Below are 21,221 nucleotides of genomic sequence, written 5' to 3'. Positions count from 1 at the left end.
TCTTTTTTGTTGTTGTTAAAGCTAAAGCATACCCAAAACATAGCTGCCTGATCCCTGCAGTGATACTGATAACTGTATTAATTTCCTGTTGCTGCTGTAACAAATTACAGCAGGTTAGAAGTCTAATATCAGCCTCACTTGGCTAAAGTCATATGTCAGCAGAGCTGGTTCCTTCTGGGGGCTCTAGGGGAGAATATATTTCTTTGCCGTTATGAGCTTCTAAAGGCTGCTTGCACTCCTTGGCTTGTGACCCCTTCCTCCACCTTCAGAGCACATCACTTCAACCTCTGGTTCTATAGTTAACTTTCCTTTTTCTGACGTTGACCCTCTTGCCTCCCTCCTATAAAAACCCATGTGATTACATTTGGCCCATTTGGATAACACAAGATAATCTCCTCATCTCAAGATCCTTAAATTAGTCGCATCTGAAAAGTCCCTTTAGCCGTGTAAAGTAACATATTAGGACATGGGCATTTTGGGGGAACCATTATTCAGCCTACTACAATAACTTTCTGATGAAACTCAGGACCCTCAGTTCTTGTCAAGATATGGTCTCTATATATTGATATCAATGAATGAGTGAATGCATGAGTAAAAATCTTTTAATGATTTAACAAATATTTATTAATCTGCCAGGTCATGTTTTAAACTATCTGCAAAAGAGGTCCAGGAACCAGTTCTTATTCTATAAATTTGACCCTGCATTGGTCCCAAAGCAAATTCTGTCATATTAAAATGGCATCCAGTTCATTGATTACCATGGAATTAAGACAAGAGAAGACAAGTCTTTTTTCATCATTCTACTTATAGGTATTTACATAGAAGAAAGGTAAACAGAGCAACAACACAGACATAGCCCCAATTGAACCGCTGCTCCTGGTTCAAGGAATTATTTGGTAACGTTGAAGGAGGTAATCTGAAAGAGCTGTCTCGAGCAGACCCTCTAGGTGAGCACCTCTCCTGCCTGCCCCAGGGAGCTTGACTTTCACTGAAGTTCCTACATGTAGCCGTGGGGCCTGTTCCCCGTGTGGGCTGTGAGTTTGACCCCAGTGGTGAGGGGCCTGCCCTCCTTGTAGCCTGAGTGTCTGACCTTGATGTGGCCCTTGGGATTGTCCCCCGTGTGGGCTGTGGGTCTGTCACCTTTGTGGCCTGACGACCTGCCCCTTGGGTGGCTTGTGCATCCTGTGTCAACTGCTGGCCTGACATCTTTATAGCCTGAGAAGATGTCAGCCGGGGGGTCTGTGGTCCTGTCCCCAGTGTGGATTGTGAACGTGCCAACCCTTTAGGTAATGGACCTATTGCTTGTCTGGGCCGTGGGTCTGTCCACCCTGGGGGAAGTGATCCTGCTACTCGGATGGGCTGTGGGCCTGTTCCCCGTGCAGCCTGCCAGTATGCCCCTGGTGTGAGCAGTCGGCCTGTCTCCCGTTTGAGCTGAGGGCCTGCCCCAGGCCCTTGGATCCCAGCAGTGGCATGGCTGGGCCCTGGGCCTTTATGGGTGCAGGAATACCCACTTCCCTGAGTCTCCTTTGCCTCAGCTGGCTGGTTCCTAGCTTGGTTTTGGCCACACATGTCACCAGGGTGAGGAGAGGAGCTCCCAGTCTTCATGTAGGAGAGAGAGGATTTGGCTGGCTCTGTCATGCAGTTATGTAAGTTCTGTATACAGAAGCCCAGAGCACATGCCTCACAATTGACCGTATCATGGTGCCCATCCAAAGGCACCTCCCGGATCACTGGTATCTCCAAAACCTTCTTGGTGCCATTTCTGTAGAATCTCTCCAGAATACGCTGCACCAGGTTGTTCAGAATCCTCTTGGTGCTATCCAGGGAGAACTCAGGCTTCTCAAATTGAGACTGGGAACACTTCCGGCACCTCTGACCAAAGAGCCGCACAAGCACCTTTCCCTGGGACTTCTGGTGCTCCAGGTACATGTGAAATAGGATCTGCACTTGGGCGGAAGGCCAGCTTCGACGGCATGAGGAACAACAGAACCTACAGACAGAAGATCATCGTGCCCTCAGCTGATTGTTGACCGAGGCCAGGGAAATGGGCCTGGCCTCGGTCTCTAAGAACCCTTTCAACTTGAAAAAGTGTATGTGATATTGCCAATTTGACAAGAATGAGAGGGACTGCATTTCTAGTAAAGCTTTCTCCTGTGGCCCATTGAACTCCCACCTATATGTGGTACCAAGTCTGCCTCTGCCGGTAAAACACCTCTGGATGTCTCAGAGGGAAAAACATTTCTGCCATTTGCCAGTGAAATTTGGTCTTCACAAGGTCATGGAAAACTCTTATAAAGTACCTATTTTGAGGCAGTGTTTTACAATGTTATCCCATTTTATCTTTAAAGCACTCTTCTGAGGTAGGCATTATTGAGCCCAATATGCAGATAAGGAAACTGAATCATAAAACAATACACAACTTGCTTAAGGACACACAAAGTTAAGTGGTAGAGCCATGTTTCCAATCCCAACATTATCTACCTACTATACCACATTACCTCTATTGAGCAATGTGGTTAGCTTTGTACCTGACTTAGGACCTGGAACCATAATACTTGGGTTGGAGACTCAAGTCCATAGTTTACAGCAGGGGGACTTTGGAAAAAGCACTACTCTAAGCCTCAATTTTTACATCCATAAAATATTAAAGGGAAAAATATTCAAGGGTTATATTGTCAACATTAAATGAGACAATATATGTGAAAGCATTTTGTAAACTACAAAGTGCTTTTCAAAAACTGGTTGATATTTTTCTAAAACTCTGCTGATCCGTTGCTTTTCCCAACTCAGAATGACTATCAGGTCAATTCATCTGAACAAGAGAAGCACCTGTCCATTTGTGGCAGTGCCAAACTGATAAAAGACATCATGAGTCCCTCCAAGAGCTCTGGCTGGTGCAAAGAGAGACTCTTACATAGTTCATCAGGTTCCAAGCAGAACAGAATGACTGCTATGTGGGCTGTGGCCAATGGCTTGAAAACTGTTCTGTAGAGCCCCAGGAAGCTTCATGTAAACAATGGGTTCTGCAGCTAAAAATAATTATATATAAATATATATGTTCTGTAGTATGTAATATGTGAACATACGTTATTTATAAATGTATTACAAACATATATATATATATAGAGAGAGAGAGAGAGAGAGAAAGAGAAAGAAAGAAAGAACCATTCACTGTCTTACGGGAATGGAGAAGAAGGAACACTTACTGTCCCTAGGAAGACCAGGGTACTTGAGTTAGTCCTTGAGGGACAAGTAGGGAGGGAGGGAGGAAGAAAGGGCCTGCTGAACAGGCAGAACATCATAGACAAGGGTATAGAAGTCTGAAAATTTATGGCATGGCTAATAACCCATAAGGAATGGAACAGAGGACACCTGAGGCAGGATGGGGGCAGGCAGGGAAGCAGGATAACAGGTGAGGTGGAAAGTGAAGCGAAAGTCCCTGCATGCCATATAAAAAGAGAAGACTTGATTGTCCAAGTCTTGTCCAAGTCAGCATTTCTCACCCTTCTGCATGGGCAAGGAAGCTGGTTCCTGCAACTTAGAGGCTCATTGGAAGTTAAAGAGGGAGACAGACAATAAGGGAGGGGCAGTATTTAGGGACGCAAAGAACCAGGTTTTCATTTCTTGCAGCATCAATCCCTCCTATTATCTTCAGGCCTTCAGTAAAGTAATGTTCAAAGCCATTGCTTGGCCTTAATCAATTCTTGGGGCTATAAAGGAAGGCCCCAGTCTTCCTAGGCTGGTACTGACCAGGACTAGGCTCGTAGGGCTGCTGCAGCCTGGGGAAGCCAGACAGGACTGATGGGGGAGAGCAGATCTCTGTATAGAAGCAGTCTGGAATAAATTGTGGCGAGAGAATAGGAGGGCAGATTTATGGTATTCCCTGGGGATTTCCAGAAATACTTAAGGAGAAAGCCTTGTAAAAGAAAAAATTTCCTACCATTAAGCAAAATAGAGGCTTAGAGCCTTATCATTTCCATCTTAAAGAACACTGTGATTATAAAAGCATGAAGAGCCTGGTGACACATATTCTTTTAACAAGCTCTCAAAAGAATCATCAATGCTTAGCTGAACCTCTTGGCTCAGAAAGGCCCATGGCTGGACAGACTCTCACATACCTGCCAAATGCTCTCTGCTTGTATTGCTTCCACCCTGGGGCTGCACAGTCTGGCCGAAGGTTCCCATCCATCTTCAGGGTCCATCTTGCCTGGGGTTTCTCCTGCCAGATCAGTTCTTGAAATGTCTGCTCCCATGTCCCAACATCCAAAACCATTTTCTTGCTCTGAGGCCCCAGGAAACTGAATCATAAAACAATACACAACTTGCTTAAGGACACACAAGGAAACTTGTGTGTCCTTAAGTTATGTTGACAATAACTTTCAGTTTCCAGCAAGAAGAAAAAACAGTTTCAGTTTCTCCGTCAAGTTTCAGTTTCTCCGTCTGGATACACGTCACTTCCTTTTTTTTTTTAACATCTTTATTGGAGTATAATTGCTTTACAATGGTGTGTTAGTTTCTGCTTTACAACAAAGTGAATCAGTTATACATATACATATGCTCCCATATCTCTTCCCTCTTGCATCTCCCTCCCTCCCACCCTCCCTATCCCACCCCTCTAGATGGTCACAAACCACCTAGCTAATCTCCCTGTGCTATGCAGCTGCTTCCCACTAGCTATCCACCCTACGTTTGGTGGTGTATATATGTCCGTGCCACTCTCTCACTTTGTCACAGCTTACCCTTCCCCCTCCCCATATCCTCAAGTCCATGCTCTAGTAGGTCTGTGTCTTTATTCCCGTCCTACCCCTAGGTTCTTCATGACCTTTTTTTTTTTTCTTAGATTCCATATATGTGTGTTAGCATACGGTATTTATTTTTCTCCTTCTGACTTACTTCACTCTGTATGACAGACTCCAGGTTTGACTTTTGTTTCAGACTGTTTGAGTACACAGAGCAAGTTTTTGTTCTGAGGACAGGGGGCAGCAGGGATTTGCTAGTTTGTGAACAGGTCTTGCTAAGGGATGTCTGAGTACAAAACTCTGGTCTGGATTCTGGAGGCACCTATAAGTTAGTTTTTATTTTATTTTTCTCTTATTTTTGCACTAGGCAAAGCACTATGCTCGGCATTGGGACAAGTAACATTGACTAAGAATAAGTTCCTACGCCCATAGATGCTCACGCCCTCGTGTAGACACTGGGTAGGGGGGGCCGGTGCGGGGGAGCACGTGTCCAAGGCTCCTTCCGTGCACCTGATGAGACCTCACCACAGTCCCTTAGGGGGGGATTATTCCTGGTACTTTTCAGGTGAGTGGCACAGAGAGTGGAGGTCCCTTGTTCAAAGCCACCCAGTTGGTAAGCAACATAAGTGAGACTTGAACCCCATCCTGTGAGATTCTAAACCTGTGATGTCTCCAGCTACCTCCCTCCCTGAGGAGAGCTCAGAGGGAGCTCAGAATGGTGTTTTGGGTTCCAGGTTGGCACTCTGGAGCCAGTGGGAAGAACCATCGTGAAACCCTGACCTAGTGATTTGGTCTACTGAGATATCCTGGGTCATGAGGCAGGACTCTAGGCCAAATGAAAAGATTACTTAACTCTGCCTTTTGCTGTGTAAATTATCATGTAACGCAGTATACGAGCAGGTGTGGGAGCCATCTTTGGATGTCAGGATAGAGTTCCCATTCCTGGGGTGAGGGATTGGAACTAGATGACCTATAAAGTCACTTCTAACTCAAAAGAGTCTGAGATTCTAGAAAGTAAGCTCTGTCCCTCTGGAGTTGAAATTTAAATGGGGGAGGTAAGACAAGCAGGATGCTTATGTCCTTAGAAGCCCCTACAGTTATTGTGTCCCAGACAGGATAAGCCTAAGTCTTCTCGTGCTTTCTGGATTTTAACATGTTCTATTTGGGAGGAAGAAACCCCCTCCCCTGTCCCCCGCTCCCAGGATATTCTGTTCTGTACAAACTCTCTCTGCTTTTATAACTTTACACATTGAGGGTGCTTACGTCTGCATAGACAATATAGGAAACTCTTGTCTGCACAGATAGTTGGAGGAACTTGGAATTAAACCCATGGGATATTAGAACTGGAAATCCCTTAGGAATCAACTTGTCCTCTTTTCTCTCTGATTATTATACATGAGAAAATAGAGACAAAGTGGAAAGAAGTCTCCTGCCCAAGGTCACACAGAAAATTATTGCCAGTAGAGGGCCAGAACCCAAACATTCCATGTCCTAGCTCTGAGCTCTGCTCACCTGCTCCAACCATGCCTAGGCTCTTTCCCCACCCTTGCTCTCCTACTTTCTGCTGGGTTTAAGAACCCAAGCCCACTCTTTTTGTCCTGTATCTTCAGAGCATCCCTGCCTCCTGACTCCTCAAATGGTCTTTTTTCCCAAAATGTAGCCTTGACTGATCCATTGCACTCCCTGCCATTTCCCTCTGCCTCTGCTTCATGTGCTTCCTTTGACACACACAACTGCTCCAGGCCAGCCTGGTCCAATGGACAGGGGCATGGGGAGACCAGGGGTATGTATTGAGATTTGAGGGCTGGAGGAAGCCCACTACCTTCCTCACCACATGACAAAAAAAAAGAAGAAAGAGAAAGAAATTACAGCCCTTTAAAAACCCCATGGATCCACTGTAAGCCACTTGTTCCCTCGTACCAAGGCATTAGGATAATCAAATCATGGAACTTGTAGTTGGAAGAAACCTCATATATCATCTTGTGACCTCCCCCTCCCATGTCATTGATAGCCAAGGTGTCAAAACGACTTACCCAAGTCATACAGGGTCGTGACGTCTAGGCTTTCATCAACAGTTGGTGCCTCATCATAGATTGGCTGAAGAGTTCATGAGAGACAGTCAGAAAAGAGGAAGGATCCTCAAAGGACACAAAGCACAGGTCAGTTCTGAAAAAGGAAAATTTAGATTCTCAGCAGTTTTGAGCTGGAATGAATCTACAGGGTCATCTAATCCTTGGATGGCACATGATGTCACTCCCCTATTCTTTTTCAAGGCAGACATTGCTAATCGATGATTGCACTCTTCTCTCTGGGTCTGGGCGTATCTTCAAAATCTCTTTCATCAGTGGTCTAGGCAGCCACTGCCAACTGATTGATAGATGACAATTTTTTTTGCCATTCCTGCAATAGTCCAGCTCCCTTATTTTACAAGTTGCAGAAACCAAAGCCAAGATAGATTTAATTTAACTAGGACTAAAGTACAGTTTTTGTAATCTTAGGCATGTACCCATTTTCAGAATATCACATGACCTATTACAAATAAGTCTAGCACAAAGTTTAACACAAAGAGATGTGTTCTTCTTGGGGACATTTTAGGCAGAGGAAGAAAGGAGGGTAGACATTAGTGATAGGGATTGAGGGGGTGGGACTGAGAAAGGAGATGGAGACCCTATCTATGGCAGTAATCCATTTGATACTTTATTTCCATAATTACTCTAGCTTGCAAGTGGATGGGATGGAGGGATTGGCTTGGTTAAAGGAGAGAAACAAGAAACAAGAAATGTAGTCCTTAATGTGGTAATAATTTTACATTTTAAACATCTCTTTTCTGGAGAAAACTCTAATTCAGAAAGATATATGCACCCCAATGTTCATAGTAGCACTTTTTACAATAGCCAAGACATGTGAGCAACCTAAGTGTCCACTGACAGATGAATGGATAAAGAAGACATGGTACATATATACAGTGCAATATTAGCCATAAAAAAGAATGCAGTAATGCCACTTGTAGCAACATCGATGGACCTAGAGATTATGATATTAAGTTAAGTAAGTCAGTGAGAGAAAGACAAATATCATATGATATCATTTATATGTGGAATCTAAAAAAAAACACAAATGAACTTATTTACAAACCAGAAATAGACTCACAAATAGAAAACAAATTTATGGCTACCAAAGGGAAAAGGGAGGGGAGGGATAAATTAGGAGTGTGAGATTAACATATACACATTACTATATATAAAACAGATAAACAACAAGGACCTATTTTGTAGCACAGGGAACTATATTCATTATTTTGTAATAACTTAAAAAATATCTCTTTGATTAGCACAAATACTATAGGTATATGGAACATAGATACAAAAAAAATTTAAGGTGATTGATCTGGGGAACAATGAGGCTGGATGATCCCTAACCTAAATCCATGTCTCCTGCCTCAATGCTTCAGAGTAGGGAGAGGTGAATTCTGGACTAGGAGCCCCTGCTGTGTTGGTGATGCCAGACAAATATCTTCATCTCTTGGACCCTGGCATGACTTGTCCAGTAAGTTGCAGGGCCAGGACTCAAATTTCTCTGATGCCACACTAAGTCCCATGAAAGAATGGGCATGTCTAAAGAAAGAATGAGTTGCTAATGGTTGAAGAACAGGCAGAAGGCGTGGGGAGCTATTTGGGGGAATCTAAGTGGGGTCTTCATGCTGCTCCTCTAAGGGTTGTGCTCTCTGAGCTGGGGCCCCTGGGCACATCCTAGGAAGAACTGCCATTCCAGTTAGGATGACTTCTCAGCAGAAGGTCATCCTGGAGGGGAAGGGAGGTGTTGAACTCAAATTGCCTGGAATGTAATGGAAGGGGCTGTTTCTACTCTCATCGTTGCCCCTTCGCTGCATGTATGGATAGTCACAAACACAACAGGGAACCAGCAAGCTCAAGGGAAAGCAGAATTAGACCGTTGCCTTGGAAAGATCAAATAACACATTTATCAAATACCTATAACCTGCTGGTCCTTGTCCTCAGGCAGGGAACAGCCCAGCAGGAAAGACAGGTGTGTATATAAAAGAGCATCTAGCTTTACTTTGCCCTGTCTCACTTTTCTCAGCTTATCCTTTTAGTTAAGAGCGTAGAGCTAGAGCCAGCCTGCCTGGGTTGAGTGCTAGTTCCACCATGTACACCTTGGTGGCCTGGGCAAGTCCCTTTAACTTCTCTGTGCCTCAGTTTCTCCATCAAAAGAAGTAGGGATAATAACACTCCCTACTTTATAGGGCTGTTGTGAGGCTTGAATGAGTATAAAAATAGTTATTGTCGGGGCTTCCCTGGTGGCGCAGTGGTTGAGAGTCCGCCTGCCGAATCAGGGGACATGGGTTCGTGCCCCGGTCCGGGAAGATCCCACGTGCCGTGGAGCGGCTAGGCCCGTGAGCCATGGCCGCTGAGCCTGCGCGTCCGGAACCTGTGCTCTGCAACGGGAGAGGCCACAACAGTGAGAGGCCCGCATACCGCAAAAAAAAAAAAAAAAAAAAAAAAATTAGTTATTGTCATTTAGTAAGCAAATAGCAGTGTTTGCTAGTTTTCTATTGTTGCTATGTTGCATGTTTCTTTGTAAGTTACCATAAAGTCTTTCACCTCTCTATCATCTATCTATCTATCTATCTGTCATCTACCAATCTGTAGTAGTACAGGGTGAAAAAAACTGCAAATAATTGTGTATATAAGGCCTCCAAGAGCACAGCAGTCACGTAGGAATCCAGTCTGAGCAGAGATATGTATTCCTATCACACCTTGTTATCTATCCCCAGCCCCACTCTGTTCCGTGCACCTCCCTGGACGGGGCCAGTGCTCCCCCAGGACTCCTGTCCAGCCCCTGTCTGGATAGTCAACTCCCCTGTAAAAGTGAAACAAGAGTTGTAAAAGGAGAAGGAAGCCCAGAGCCTGCTGCGGCTCAGGCCCAGGGCTAGGCCTCCTGAGAACACCATTCCAGACAGCAAAGATAACGCTCAAAGGACAATAAAGTAAACCTTTTAGAAAGAACCAGAAGTAACGTGTAAAATCAAAAGAACTGAAACAAAAGCTCACAAATTTTCAAAGAGGCAGTTTGTTTCACAGTTTCTGTGAAAACCTGTCTGGTGTCAGGCCTCGCACAGTCCATCTGGGAAACTGAGGTTTGCCTTGATAGACAACCATTTGGATATTTTGGGGTAGAAAGACCTTCTGTGAACTTGAAGAAAGCTGACCCCAGAAAGGAGAGTGGCCAACCCCAGGCTGCTCAGCCTGCAAATAGAGCCCCAGACTCCCATTCGTGACATCCACCTTCTCTTTTTCAGCACAGGTTGTTTTAAAACCAGAGTCAGAAATATTTGGGCTCTGTTCCAAAGCTGTGGTGAAGATGTGATGAAGCAGGGTCTTTAGACCCCCTTCCCCTGCCGCTGCAGGCCAGGCCAGGAAGCCAGCACGTGGAAGCTATACCCACTCACTGGCTTTTCCTTTCTGACTCACTTTACCTAGTTCCTCCCTCTTGCCCCCAGGAATCACCCCTCACATTAACCACCAGCACTAAGTTCTCGTCTTGGGCTGTGCTTCTAGAAGAACCCCAGCCAAGACAAAGAGCAACTTAATTTTTCTTCACTTCCTGCCCATGTGTAAAAAGGGCATTTTCCAGTCTGACATGGAAGGAGCCTAGAAGTCATCACTTCCATCCCTACAACAAGAAAAAAGCTGAACAAACTGAAAGTCAACAGCCCTTCTTAGATTCACGAGAGAATTTGGGATCACAGGGCAAACCACTGCCCTGAAAACTGGAGGGACAGATGGGTGGATACAGAGGATCACTGCTTACCACAGTCAAATGCTCAGAAGCAGAAGCCCCCACGGGAACCAGTACCAGCAGGAACAGTTTACACTGTCAATGGCCAGTTGCTGGAAGCTCAGTGGACAAGCTTGAGAATTAAAAAATCCAGGGGACCCAGTCTTAGGGGGGTTTCCCACCTTCTTGTGAGTTTTACCTCCAGGAAAAACTCACTACAAAATGGAGAAAAATCTTCCTGTGCTTCTGACAGGGGAAGGAGGAAAAAAACATTTTTTAAAACACCCAGAACTCTCTGTTCTTAAAGTCTGCCTTTAAGGAAAACTGTTGCACTGGAGCATAACACAGCTGGGTTTTACAGAAGCCTAACTGACCCGGGGGAAAGGAAATACCCAAATGCCAGCCCCTTCTATCCTTCACTGTGAGGGATGGGAATGACTTCACTCCTTTTCTGATCGATAATGAGTACAAAGCCCACCAAACTTGCAGTGATGAGAATGCAGAGCCTGGCATACACTTAAGGGGGCAGGGCTACCCCTGTGCTGCCTTCTGGGAGAGGTGCCGGGTCCCACACAGGTCAAACTAATTCTCAACTCATCTCATAATATTTGGGGGAGGAATAAAGAATTTAGCTATCAAGATTTCCAAATATACAACTAGAATCATTAAACCACCAAGACTTGGAAGAGATTTTAAAGACCCTCTAAGTCCTATTCTTTACTTGCTTGCTTTGTAATGGTGTCCATTTGAATTATGAGTAAAAATTCAGATACTGTTTCTAGACTGACTCAGGGGGAAATGCATTGGATTTAAAATTAGAAGACAAGGTTATATGTTCCAACTCCAACACTTATTGAGTTACTTAAGATCTTTGAATCTTAATGTCTTCATCTACCAAATGGAAATAATAATACCCATACCATTAGATTTAATGGTATATGTACTAATATGGTATAGATATGAACCATAACTACAAAACATCAGTATTATTTCAAAAAAAGAAAGAATATGTAGAGGCTTGAAACAGTAGCTCTTGGATGCAAAAGAATATTTGAACCAGATATTTAAAGGGCAAAAAAGAGATAAGGACCCTTATATGTGAAGGAGAGAGATATATAAGACCAAGAACCTGGAAAGTGTTTGTGTCTGTATGTTATGGAGAAGAGAAGAGGAAGATAAAATGAATAACTAAATTTTAGAGCACTTTATCTCTTAGATATGTTTATCACCATATCTTTGTTGTTACTACAATAGCCCAATGGCTTATGACCCTTAATAAGGAGTGTTTCAGAACAGATGCATATAATGGAGCTTTGGAAAAAACAGAAGTCCAGACCTACCTTTGGAAATTCTGATTCTACATGTCTGGGGGTAGAGAGGCATGTATTTTTAGAAAACTCCAAGAATGATGCCAAAATACACTCCTGCATAAAAATCACTATAAATTAAAAATCTGAAGCTCAGGAAGCTTGAGCAAATCCTAAGATCTAACATATGAGTGGCAGAGATAGGAGATGAATCCGGGTGCTATAAATCCCACTTGTGTACTTTTTTCCACCATGCAGATCTGGAAGACAAGGTCAGCCTTCATTAGTCTAGTCATTATGGCTGAGTTGACCTGGCACCAGAAAGCAGCTTGCTCTCTGATGGAAGGAGGCCACGAGATGGCCACGGTCCTAATATGTGAATTGAATTAACAGCAGCACACATTGAAATCCAGGGAGGGGAGCTCTGAGAAATGAAGGCAGATCATCCAGGGCCAAGGCGACGTGAAGCTGCGAGGTGCTGCACAGCCTGCTGATGTTCACACCAATAAGCCAGACTTGGCTTTTCACCTCTGCAGCTTCAGTCTGGCCATGAAAGTGCAGCTTGGGCCTCGCTGAGAGCCCTGTGGCCCCTCCTGATGTCACTGAGAACTTTTGACCTGTGCAAAGAGCAACCAGGGCCCCAGGCCAGTAGCAGGAAACAAGCAGTCTCAAAGCCACAGACTCACCCAGGGGTGGTTTGGGAGTGCATTAAAGGTCACTGATCTTGACTTCAGTGTAGGTGTTTTGCAAAAATTCAGGATTACCCCCCTAAAGGATAGTTCATGAGATTTATGCTGGAGTTGTTTTACAGTTTGACCTAGAGTCTTCCATTGAAGTTACTGACTTCTCCCGAGTTCATTCTGACAGGCCATTGTGATAGCCTGTTTTGTGTATCTCTCTGTGGGGCATTCTTCATTCTCAGCCACAGACTGAAGATTAGGTTTTCCACTGTTGTCGGGGAAAAAGAGGTCAATGCTATCTCTCTCCCTGCCAACTCTTCAGAGATATTTTTTTTCCATTTCGTTTTAAAAAATCCGGGTACATTATAGCCCTGATTCAATGAGGAGGAGGCTGTCTGGACCTGTGATCACCTTTAATTACTGGGAATCAGTTGAACGTGTCAGGTCTGCAGAGAGAGATCAGTAAAGGCTACTGCTTCAGACCAAAACCTACTGTGCACATGACCTGCTCAGAAGATGGAAAGGCTGGGAGATTATAGGTGATGAATGCTGCTTGAGGCATCAGCACTATTGTACTCTTTTCTCTCCCTGTTCTTCCCTTACAGTCCCATGATTTATAATGCTCTGTCATGTCCAATTTTGGTAGCGGCCTGATGGTTGTCATAAGGCTGTAAACACGCTGAGGTTTTACTTTCTTGTGTGTTTTCTCCCACTTTGTATTTGTTATAATCCATGTCACCCAATAATGGATTAATTTTTTTGATCCATTTTTCTGTTCTTGTTAAGCTCCTGAGGTTTGGGAAATGAATATTCAGAGTGTCAATATGTGGAACTGAGCTGAGAAGTTATTCTGCCATAGATATTTAGAGAGAAGAAAATGAGATACTATTCCAGAGAATTTGATAAGCATAAAGAGGATCAGATTAGGGGCGAGAGGATCTAGATTTGAATCCAGGCTGTGCCACTAGCTGATTGCCATGATCTGGACACGTTGCTTCAACTCCCTGCCTCAGCTTCCCCTTCTGCATAATAAAGCATTGGACTAGACGATCTCCAAGTTCAGTTGCAATTCTGGCATTCTGTGGATGGATCAGGACTCTGGACCTACATTAGGGGATGTGAAAGAGTCCTCCTGTGTCCCATGTTACTACTGTTGACAGCATCAAGTTGTCCCAATGTCCCAAGTGTGCAGTAGAGTAGTGAACTTGAGTGCCATCCTCCAGAAGGTTGTATCTTCTGGTAGGCTTTTCCCTTAGAGAAAACTGGGGAGTATGTAAGCTAAGGAGGAGATCTGGAATGTACCTGCTGGAAGAGGAGAAAGCCAGCATGTATGTACAAGTCAGTGTCTGAGAAGAGGGAAGAAATGGTGAAGTAAATGGAACTACTTACCTTGAGGAAGGGAAGATGCACTAGGCGGGTGGCTACCTGGAATGACCAAAGAGTTTTCATGTGCAAGAGGAAGCAACCTTCAAGTCATTGAGCACATCATGGTCCGTATTCATTTGTAGCCTTCTGAAATATTTCCATTCTTCTCTGCATGATTTCCTTAAGTATAAGTGCTAGAGAGATTTGAAGTGTAACAAGTACTGTTGAGTCTAGATTTAAGGATAAAATCCAATTGAGAACCAAAAACAAAACAAGACATTACTTAGAATCTGCACATACCCCAAGAGGCATGATATAGTTTTCTTCTGCCGAGACAAGTCAGCTTCAATGAAGAAATTCCATCTTAAATCCCTGACCCCATTCATTTTCAATGACCTTCACATCCATTTATTTGTCATCCGATCCCATGGCCATGTACTTGACCTTGTCATGTTCCAGATTATCCATCTGCTTCCTTCTCTTCGACTCTACTATAGCTATTTCAAACTGTGTCCACTCTCCACAAAATACTAACCCTGCCATTTCACTGGCTCACCCTCAGGAGATGACCTTACCTCATCCACGGGGAAATTTGAAAACTTCAGATGAAAATATCCTCAATTTTCTGCCACCAAAATTATAAACTCTCTTTTGTCTGCATCCATCCTTTTGTCCTTTTCTAGTGCTTTGATAGCAGAGATGTCCTTCAACCAAAGTTAAGCAATGACTTCAGTCCTTCCCCCAAACCTTGACATTTTAATTTCTCTATTCTATATCTCTAATCTTTTTGTCTGCCAGCCCCTTCCACTCAGCATTTAAAGTGTTGAAGTCTTTTTTCTCAAAAAGCCCCCAATCTGATCCCCACATTCCCTTCCAGCTACCACTGATCTCTCTCTGCCCTGCCATGGCCGAGTCACTTACACTTACTGCACCCACTTCCTTACCTCCCACTTACTCTCCAACCCACTACCTCTGACTTCTATCCCTGACACACCACTGAAACTGGTCTCACCATGGTCTCCCTCAAACGCCTGTTGCTAAATCCATTGGGTAATTCTCAGTCTTCATATTATTTGATCTCTGCAGAATTTTCTACTCTTGGCCTCTTTGAAACAATCTTCCTTTGACTTCTATGTTACCATACAGTCCTGTTTTGTGTTGTTTTGTTTTTCTCCTCAAGTTTCTGGCTACTCTTTTAGTCTCCTTTGCAAATTCCCTTTTCTGTGCCTGTTAGTATCCCTCAGAGTTCTTCCTTCTCATCTCAAGCCTCACTCTCCTTAGGTTATCCCAGGAATTCCCATGTACAATTGCCTTATATACCCTGATATCCATCTACAGTTCCAGTCTCTCCCGAGTTGCATAACTTTATCTTCAATTATCCCCTGAACATCTCCACTTTGATTTCCACAGGACATTCCATGCATGTAGAATATAATCTCTTATTTTATTTCACAAACCAACTCCCTTACCTTTGTTTCCTACTTTAGTCAATGGCGTTACCACCATCCAGCTTCTAGCACAAGCTGGAAGCCTAGACACCAACCTGCCCCTCTTTCTCCATTTTTTCCTGAACTCTGAATCAAACAAATCATCACATTCCGCCAGTTGTTTCTCCTAAGTTAATATCTTTCAAATCCCTCCATTTCTTCCCCTGCCATCCTAGTTGGGTCATCATTGTCTCTATCCCCCTGCCTCTTCAATCCTTTTTCTAGGCTGCACCAAAAGTGATCTATCTAAAATTCAGATCTCACCATGCCAATCCCCCATCATGGTTCCTTACTACTCTTAAGAGGAAGACCAAACTCCTTGACTTGTCCCCATAACCCTTCATGACCTGAACTCTGCTTGCCTCTTTAGGCCAGGATTTCTCAATGTCAACACTACTGACATTTTGGGTTAAATAATTCTTTGTTGTAGGAAGCTTTCCTGTGCATTCTAGGATATTTAGCAGCATCCCTGGCCTCTACCCCCTAGATACCAGTCATACCACCTCCCCAGTTGTGATAACCAGAAATGTCCGCAGACATTGCCAAATGTACCCTAGAGGGCAAAATCAACCCTGGTGGAGAACCACTGCCTGAGACTGATCTGTCACTACACCCTACACCCTATATGTTTGAACTTCTAGCCATACTAGCTTTTCCTTATTCCTCTACTGAACCATTTTTAATTTATTTTATATTTGTGACAGTTTTTTAAACATGTAATTCACATAGCATACAATTTATCCAAAGTATACCAATTCAAAGGTTTTTAGTATATTCACAGAGCTGTAAAACCCTCATCACAATCAATTTTAGAACCTTTTCATCACCCAAAAAGAAGCCTCATACCCATAGACAGTTACTCCCCATTTTCCTTCAACCCCCTGAGCCCTAGGCAGTCACTAGTCTATTTTATGTCTCTATTAAGTTGCTTTTCCTGGACATTTCATATAAATGGAGTCATGCAATTTTATGGTATTTTATGACTTAGCGTAATGTTTTCAAGGTCCATCCATGTTGTAGCATGTATCAGTACTTCATTCCCTTTTTTTGTTGAATAGTTTTCTGTAGAATGATATTTTTGAGGTTTGTTTTGTTCATAATTTATGGGTACTCTGCTTTTTTTTCTCTTTCATTCAGACACTGTCCTTCCTTACCTTCATTATATGATTCTGTCCTTGCATACTTCAACTCCTTCTTTCTAGAAATAGAGTCATGTTATGAAGTAGCTTCAACAGGCCATTCTGGAAGCCATCTTGCTCTGATTTTATATTAATAATTGGGTTTCTTCTCAGTGAAGACTCTAAATCCATTTCTCTATCTCTATTTTCTCTATGCCCCCTTTCCTTGCCTCTCTCCTCACCCTTACAACTGGACTTGGTAAGGTTAGAATTTGGGGATCATTACCATGGTGCCCTGTGAATAGTTTTATCAAAACACTACATTATTTAGTCTATCCTCTCACTAGTCTCACTAATTCAAATCTTTTGAAGACAAAGACATTGTCTTATTACTAATACTTCCAGCACCTGGTGTGTTTTCTGGCACATGTTAAGCATTTTAATAAATTTTTTGTGGAATCAATGAAAGAAAGGAGGAATCATTGCTTTGATAACTTGCCTGGCATTATGGTTTCCCTGGATATGGACCTGGCTTTGTCCTGGTCAGGCTTCCCAGAGATGGAGTCTTGCCTCTGAATGGGGTCTGGAAGCGTTGACAAGGACCTGCTGTCAGTCTCTCTGACAACCTGCCCAGATGGCTGACTGTTGCTTTGCCCCTGCCTTCACCTTCAACATATACAACCATCTCTCCTGGATTCCTCATTGACCTTCTTCGCATTTACTTACTGCCCTAGCTGTCAACTCCCACTCTCACTGTTCTCTTGTGATCTCACACTGTAGCCTTTCTTGAATGGATAAGGGGTTCAGTCCAGGGGGACTGAGTGGACAGTCTTGTTCAGGCAGCTGGACCCACTATTGTGGAGGTTAGAGAAAAAGCATGGCTCTCTTGAACAGAAGACACCAAAAAGTAACTTCTTTCTTACTCGTTGTTGACTGAAGCAGTGTGGAAAGATGTGTTTTATGGTTTATGTAAGATTTATTTTGCTTATGTAACAAATGGAGCACTGTTCTTAGTGCTTTTCAAATATTAATTTGTTCAGTCTTCATAATGGCATGAGGTCACTCCCATTCTTATCTGTTTCTCAGATGGAAACTTAAATGTTCACTATCACACAGCTGCTAAGTGGCAGAGCCAGGAATCAAACCCAGGTGCTCTACCTCTAGAATTGCTCTGCTGCCTCTCTCACTTCTGGGCCTTTCTACATACTAACCCTCTAACTAGAAGGCTCCTTCATCTCCTCTTCACCTGGCCAGCTCCTACCCATCACTTAAGTTTTAGCTCAGATGACTTTTTTCTCTGATAAGTAAGCTTTGACTGCTTCCTCAAGCCTGGATTTGGCACCCACCCTGTGTGGTCTCATAGCAGCTGGTATTTTTCCTTTTATCTCACAAATCTGTTGACTTTGCTATCATCTCTTTTATGACTTAAGCTCTTTGAGAACAGGAGCACTTTCTAGCTGGTATACCATCGTATCTCCACATTTAGGAATGAAATGCCTGGCAAGTAGTAGGTGTTCAAAAGTATTTCTTATATATATAAATGAATCCAAATGTCCAAAATATAGCATTATTTTATGAGATTCTGCTAGTCCAGTCTCCTTTCTCCCCTCTGATGGATTTTGGATTGACAGAGTATCAAAGTGAAATAAAACCAAAATAACAGCCAAGGGGCTTTCCCAAACTGTCACTCTCAAAATTGGATTTTAATAAACTGAGTAATTAATATAATAGACTTACATAGCCAAATAAATTTATCCCTGCATTGTTTAGACCAATTCTGGAACTTGTCTCCAACTCTGAGAACACGCTGAAAGGAACCCTAAAAATCTGAATATATTATGGGTGACGCCTCACCACCCGTTTCACCCTTTCCCCTGGGTAGCAGCCGTGTGGTGGGGTAAGGAAGAGTGAATTGCCCATCCCAGCCATGGGGGCAGGAGTGCCAAGATTGGTCTAAGCTAATTAGTGAAGTTGCATTCCCCTTCAGAAGTCATATGAAGTTCAGGTGCCCTCTTCTGAGCTAGTCAGCTTCGTCACCTGCTGTGCCATGTGGTCTGGAACTGCTGCAGCTACCTTGTCTCCTTAAGGGAGTTCAGCCTAGGAGTGGAGCTGACACTTCAGAGTCAGAGAAGGGAGATCAAAAAGGAACTTGGTCCTTGACAACATCACTGGGCCATAGCAAAAAAAAAACCCCAAAAGCCAAAAAACCCTTGTGGAGTTCACCATATCTCAGTTAACTGAGCACATCATTCTCCTTATTGCCTGGAACTATTTGAATTAGGTTTCCTCGTCCTTTTAACATAAAGGTATACTGGTAACTGGTGCATGTCCAAGGACCTATGAGCCAGGTGCCACGGGACCCTGAAGGTGAGCAGATGAGGCTACTGCTAACTCCCAGATCCCGCAGAATACAAGAAAGGAAAGGAGCCCTGCAAAGAGTGCAAAGATCCCAACCATCACTGCCCCTGGACTTGCGCCTCCCCTTCCCAGGCTTCAGGAATGCAGAACCAGAAAGGAAAAGTACTGCAGATCTAACCTTTTCTGGTCTCTCCTTGTCTAGACCTAAATGTCTAAAAGGTCAGCATATAATTGTTCATAGATTCAGGCTCAACATCTGATATTGAGAAAGCATGGACTTCTGGAATCAGAGCATCATCTTTCTATTAAATAAAATTGCTAGGGAAAGAAAGAGAGGATACTGTATTTAATTTATATTCCAAGAATGTTTAACTAAATAGATATTGCTTCTAACAACATCATGCAGTTTTATAAGGGAAGGCCTGTCTTCCCTATGTTAGCCTCACAAAGAATAACACCAACAAAAATACAAACAGCAGGGATACCAAGGAAAACCAAAGCAGGGGAAAGTTTCAAAAATGTCTCCACAGGGCTTCCCTGGTGGCGCAGTGGTTGAGAGTCCGCCTGCCGATGCAGGGGACATGGGTTCGTGCCCCGGTCCGGGGAGATCCCACATGCCGCGGAGCGGCTGGGACCGTGAGCCATGGCCGCTGAGCCTGAGCGTCCGGAGCCTGTGCTCCGTAACGGGAGAGGCCACAACAGTGAGAGGCCCGCGTACCGCAAAAGAAACAACAACAAAAAAAACTGTCTCCACAAATCCAAAGAAAGGGAGAAGAAGGTGAACAACTGAAGATAAAGACATAGGGAAAAACTTTAGAAGATGCCATTTAGTTATTAAATAAAACCTGGAGGAGAAAAGTGCAAATTGAGTAGAAACAATAAAAGGAAAAGAAGAAGAAGCATTTCTTGAGTCAAAGAAAGGCAATGTTTCAGTTTGAAAGGTTTCATAAAGAGCAATCAAATTAATTGAGTCCTGTAGAATTCTTAATTAATTGAGTGGGAGGAAATGGCTTACCTACAAAGAAACAAAAATTAGGTTGGCTTCAGATAATTCCTCATTAATATTAAATGGCCAAAGAAAAAGAAGCAACATTTGCAGAGTTTAAAGGGAAAATATTCAAGACTGAGAAATCTTGCAAGTTATTTTCACTTGCAAGGGCAGGAAAAGATATTCTTAACAAGTAAGAATCCAGATAATATATACATTGCCTCTTTCCAGAAATCTTATTAAAATTGTGCTCTGAAAGATAAGTAAAATAGAAATCCTAGGAAGAGAATATCTTTAAATCTTCAATATTTGATGTAAATTTTGCTGTTAGCATGTGTCAGATACTTTCTACCGTATTTAAGATGGTTCATATTCTTACTATTTTGTATAGAGTTTTTTTTTTTTTTTTTTTTGCGTTACGCGGGCCTCTCACTGTTGTGGCCTCTCCCGCTGCGGAGCACAGGCTCCAGACGCTCAGACTCAGCAGCCATGGCTCATGGGCCCAGCCGCTCCGCGTCATGTGGGATCTTCCCGGACCGGGACACGAACCCATATCCCCTGCATCGGGAGGCGGACTCCCAACCACTGCGCCACCAGGGAAGCCCTTGTATAGAGTTTTAATCACTAATATGTAACTTCTATAAGTCAGGGAGTTGTGCCCGTTTTGCTCACTCCTGTATCCAATGACTAGAAGAGTGTTTAGTTCATAGTTGGTGTTCAGGAAATACTGTTGGAGGAATGAATCAATTACCCAGAAATAGATGCTGAATCAACTCCAGTGCCTTTCCTTCATGTGTTTTTTTAAAATAATTAATCTTATGATTTGCATTCATGGACTTCTTAATACTGAACCATCCTGCACTCCTGGAATAAACTCTTCTTATTGACAATATACTATTCCTTGAATATATAGCTGCATTTGATTTGCTAAGATTTTATAAGTAATCTTAAATTAGATGTTGTTTTATATTTTTTGTCTGTTGTGTGTGTGTGTCTTTTTTTTTCTTTCTTCTTTTTTGGCTTACCCTGAATCCATTCTCCCATTCTCCCTTCTCTTAGAAAGAGGTTCAGTTTTCCTTTGGAGAATTACTGCTTTCTCACTCCCAGACCAAGAGGATCAGGTCAAGCTAATTCTATCCCTGCTCTAGGAGTGGACACATAATCCACTCTTGTTCAAGCTGGAGTACCAATCTCCTGGCCACAATGAACAGTTCAGTGATGGGCACTGGAGCCAAGCCAGACCAGTGAGACTCCTTATCAGGAGTTGTGCTGGAATTGTGAGGAGAGAGGTTCTCTTATTCTGCAGTTCCAAGCTGATAGAATGTTAGCTTATACAACTGGTAAGCACCTTGCCACAGCCAGGTGGAAGTGTGATTGGGAATG

At 43.3% G+C, this 21,221-nt stretch overlaps 1 protein-coding gene across 2 annotated transcripts; it reads right to left on the bottom strand.

Moving 5' to 3' along the window:
- Window positions 1-634: 634 nt before the first annotated feature.
- Window positions 635-6,918, bottom strand: RTP4 (receptor transporter protein 4). 2 transcript variants are annotated; one of them, XM_082654708.1, is made up of 3 exons: window positions 6,773-6,918; window positions 4,119-4,298; window positions 635-1,990 (listed from the first exon to the last, which is right to left on the bottom strand). In XM_082654708.1, the coding sequence occupies exons 2-3, from the start codon at window positions 4,271-4,273 to the stop codon at window positions 805-807; spliced, it is 1,341 nt and encodes a 446-aa protein (XP_082510834.1). In that variant the 5' UTR covers window positions 4,274-4,298; window positions 6,773-6,918; the 3' UTR covers window positions 635-804. The 2 variants fall into 2 exon arrangements, with proteins under 2 accessions (XP_082510834.1, XP_082510835.1); XM_082654709.1 differs by lacking the exon at window positions 6,773-6,918 and having other exon boundaries at window positions 4,119-4,413.
- Between the last annotated feature and the right edge of the window lie 14,303 nt (window positions 6,919-21,221).

The sequence above is a fragment of the Grampus griseus genome (genome assembly GCF_964374135.1).
Source record: "Grampus griseus genome assembly, chromosome: 5".
In the NCBI taxonomy this organism is placed as follows: Eukaryota; Metazoa; Chordata; class Mammalia; order Artiodactyla; family Delphinidae; genus Grampus; species Grampus griseus.
The sequence above is the reverse complement of the archived record's forward strand: the minus strand, read 5'-3'. Positions and strand labels throughout refer to the sequence as shown.

Bases quoted from the DNA above. Each gene is read 5' to 3' on its own strand.
- RTP4 (XM_082654708.1), bottom strand. From the start codon at position 4,273: ATGGTTTTGGATGTTGGGACATGGGAGCAGACATTTCAAGAACTGATC. The intron at 1,991-4,118 runs GTATGTGAGAGT...TTCTGTCTGTAG, and splicing joins AAGCAGAGAGCATTTGGCAG to GTTCTGTTGTTCCTCATGCC.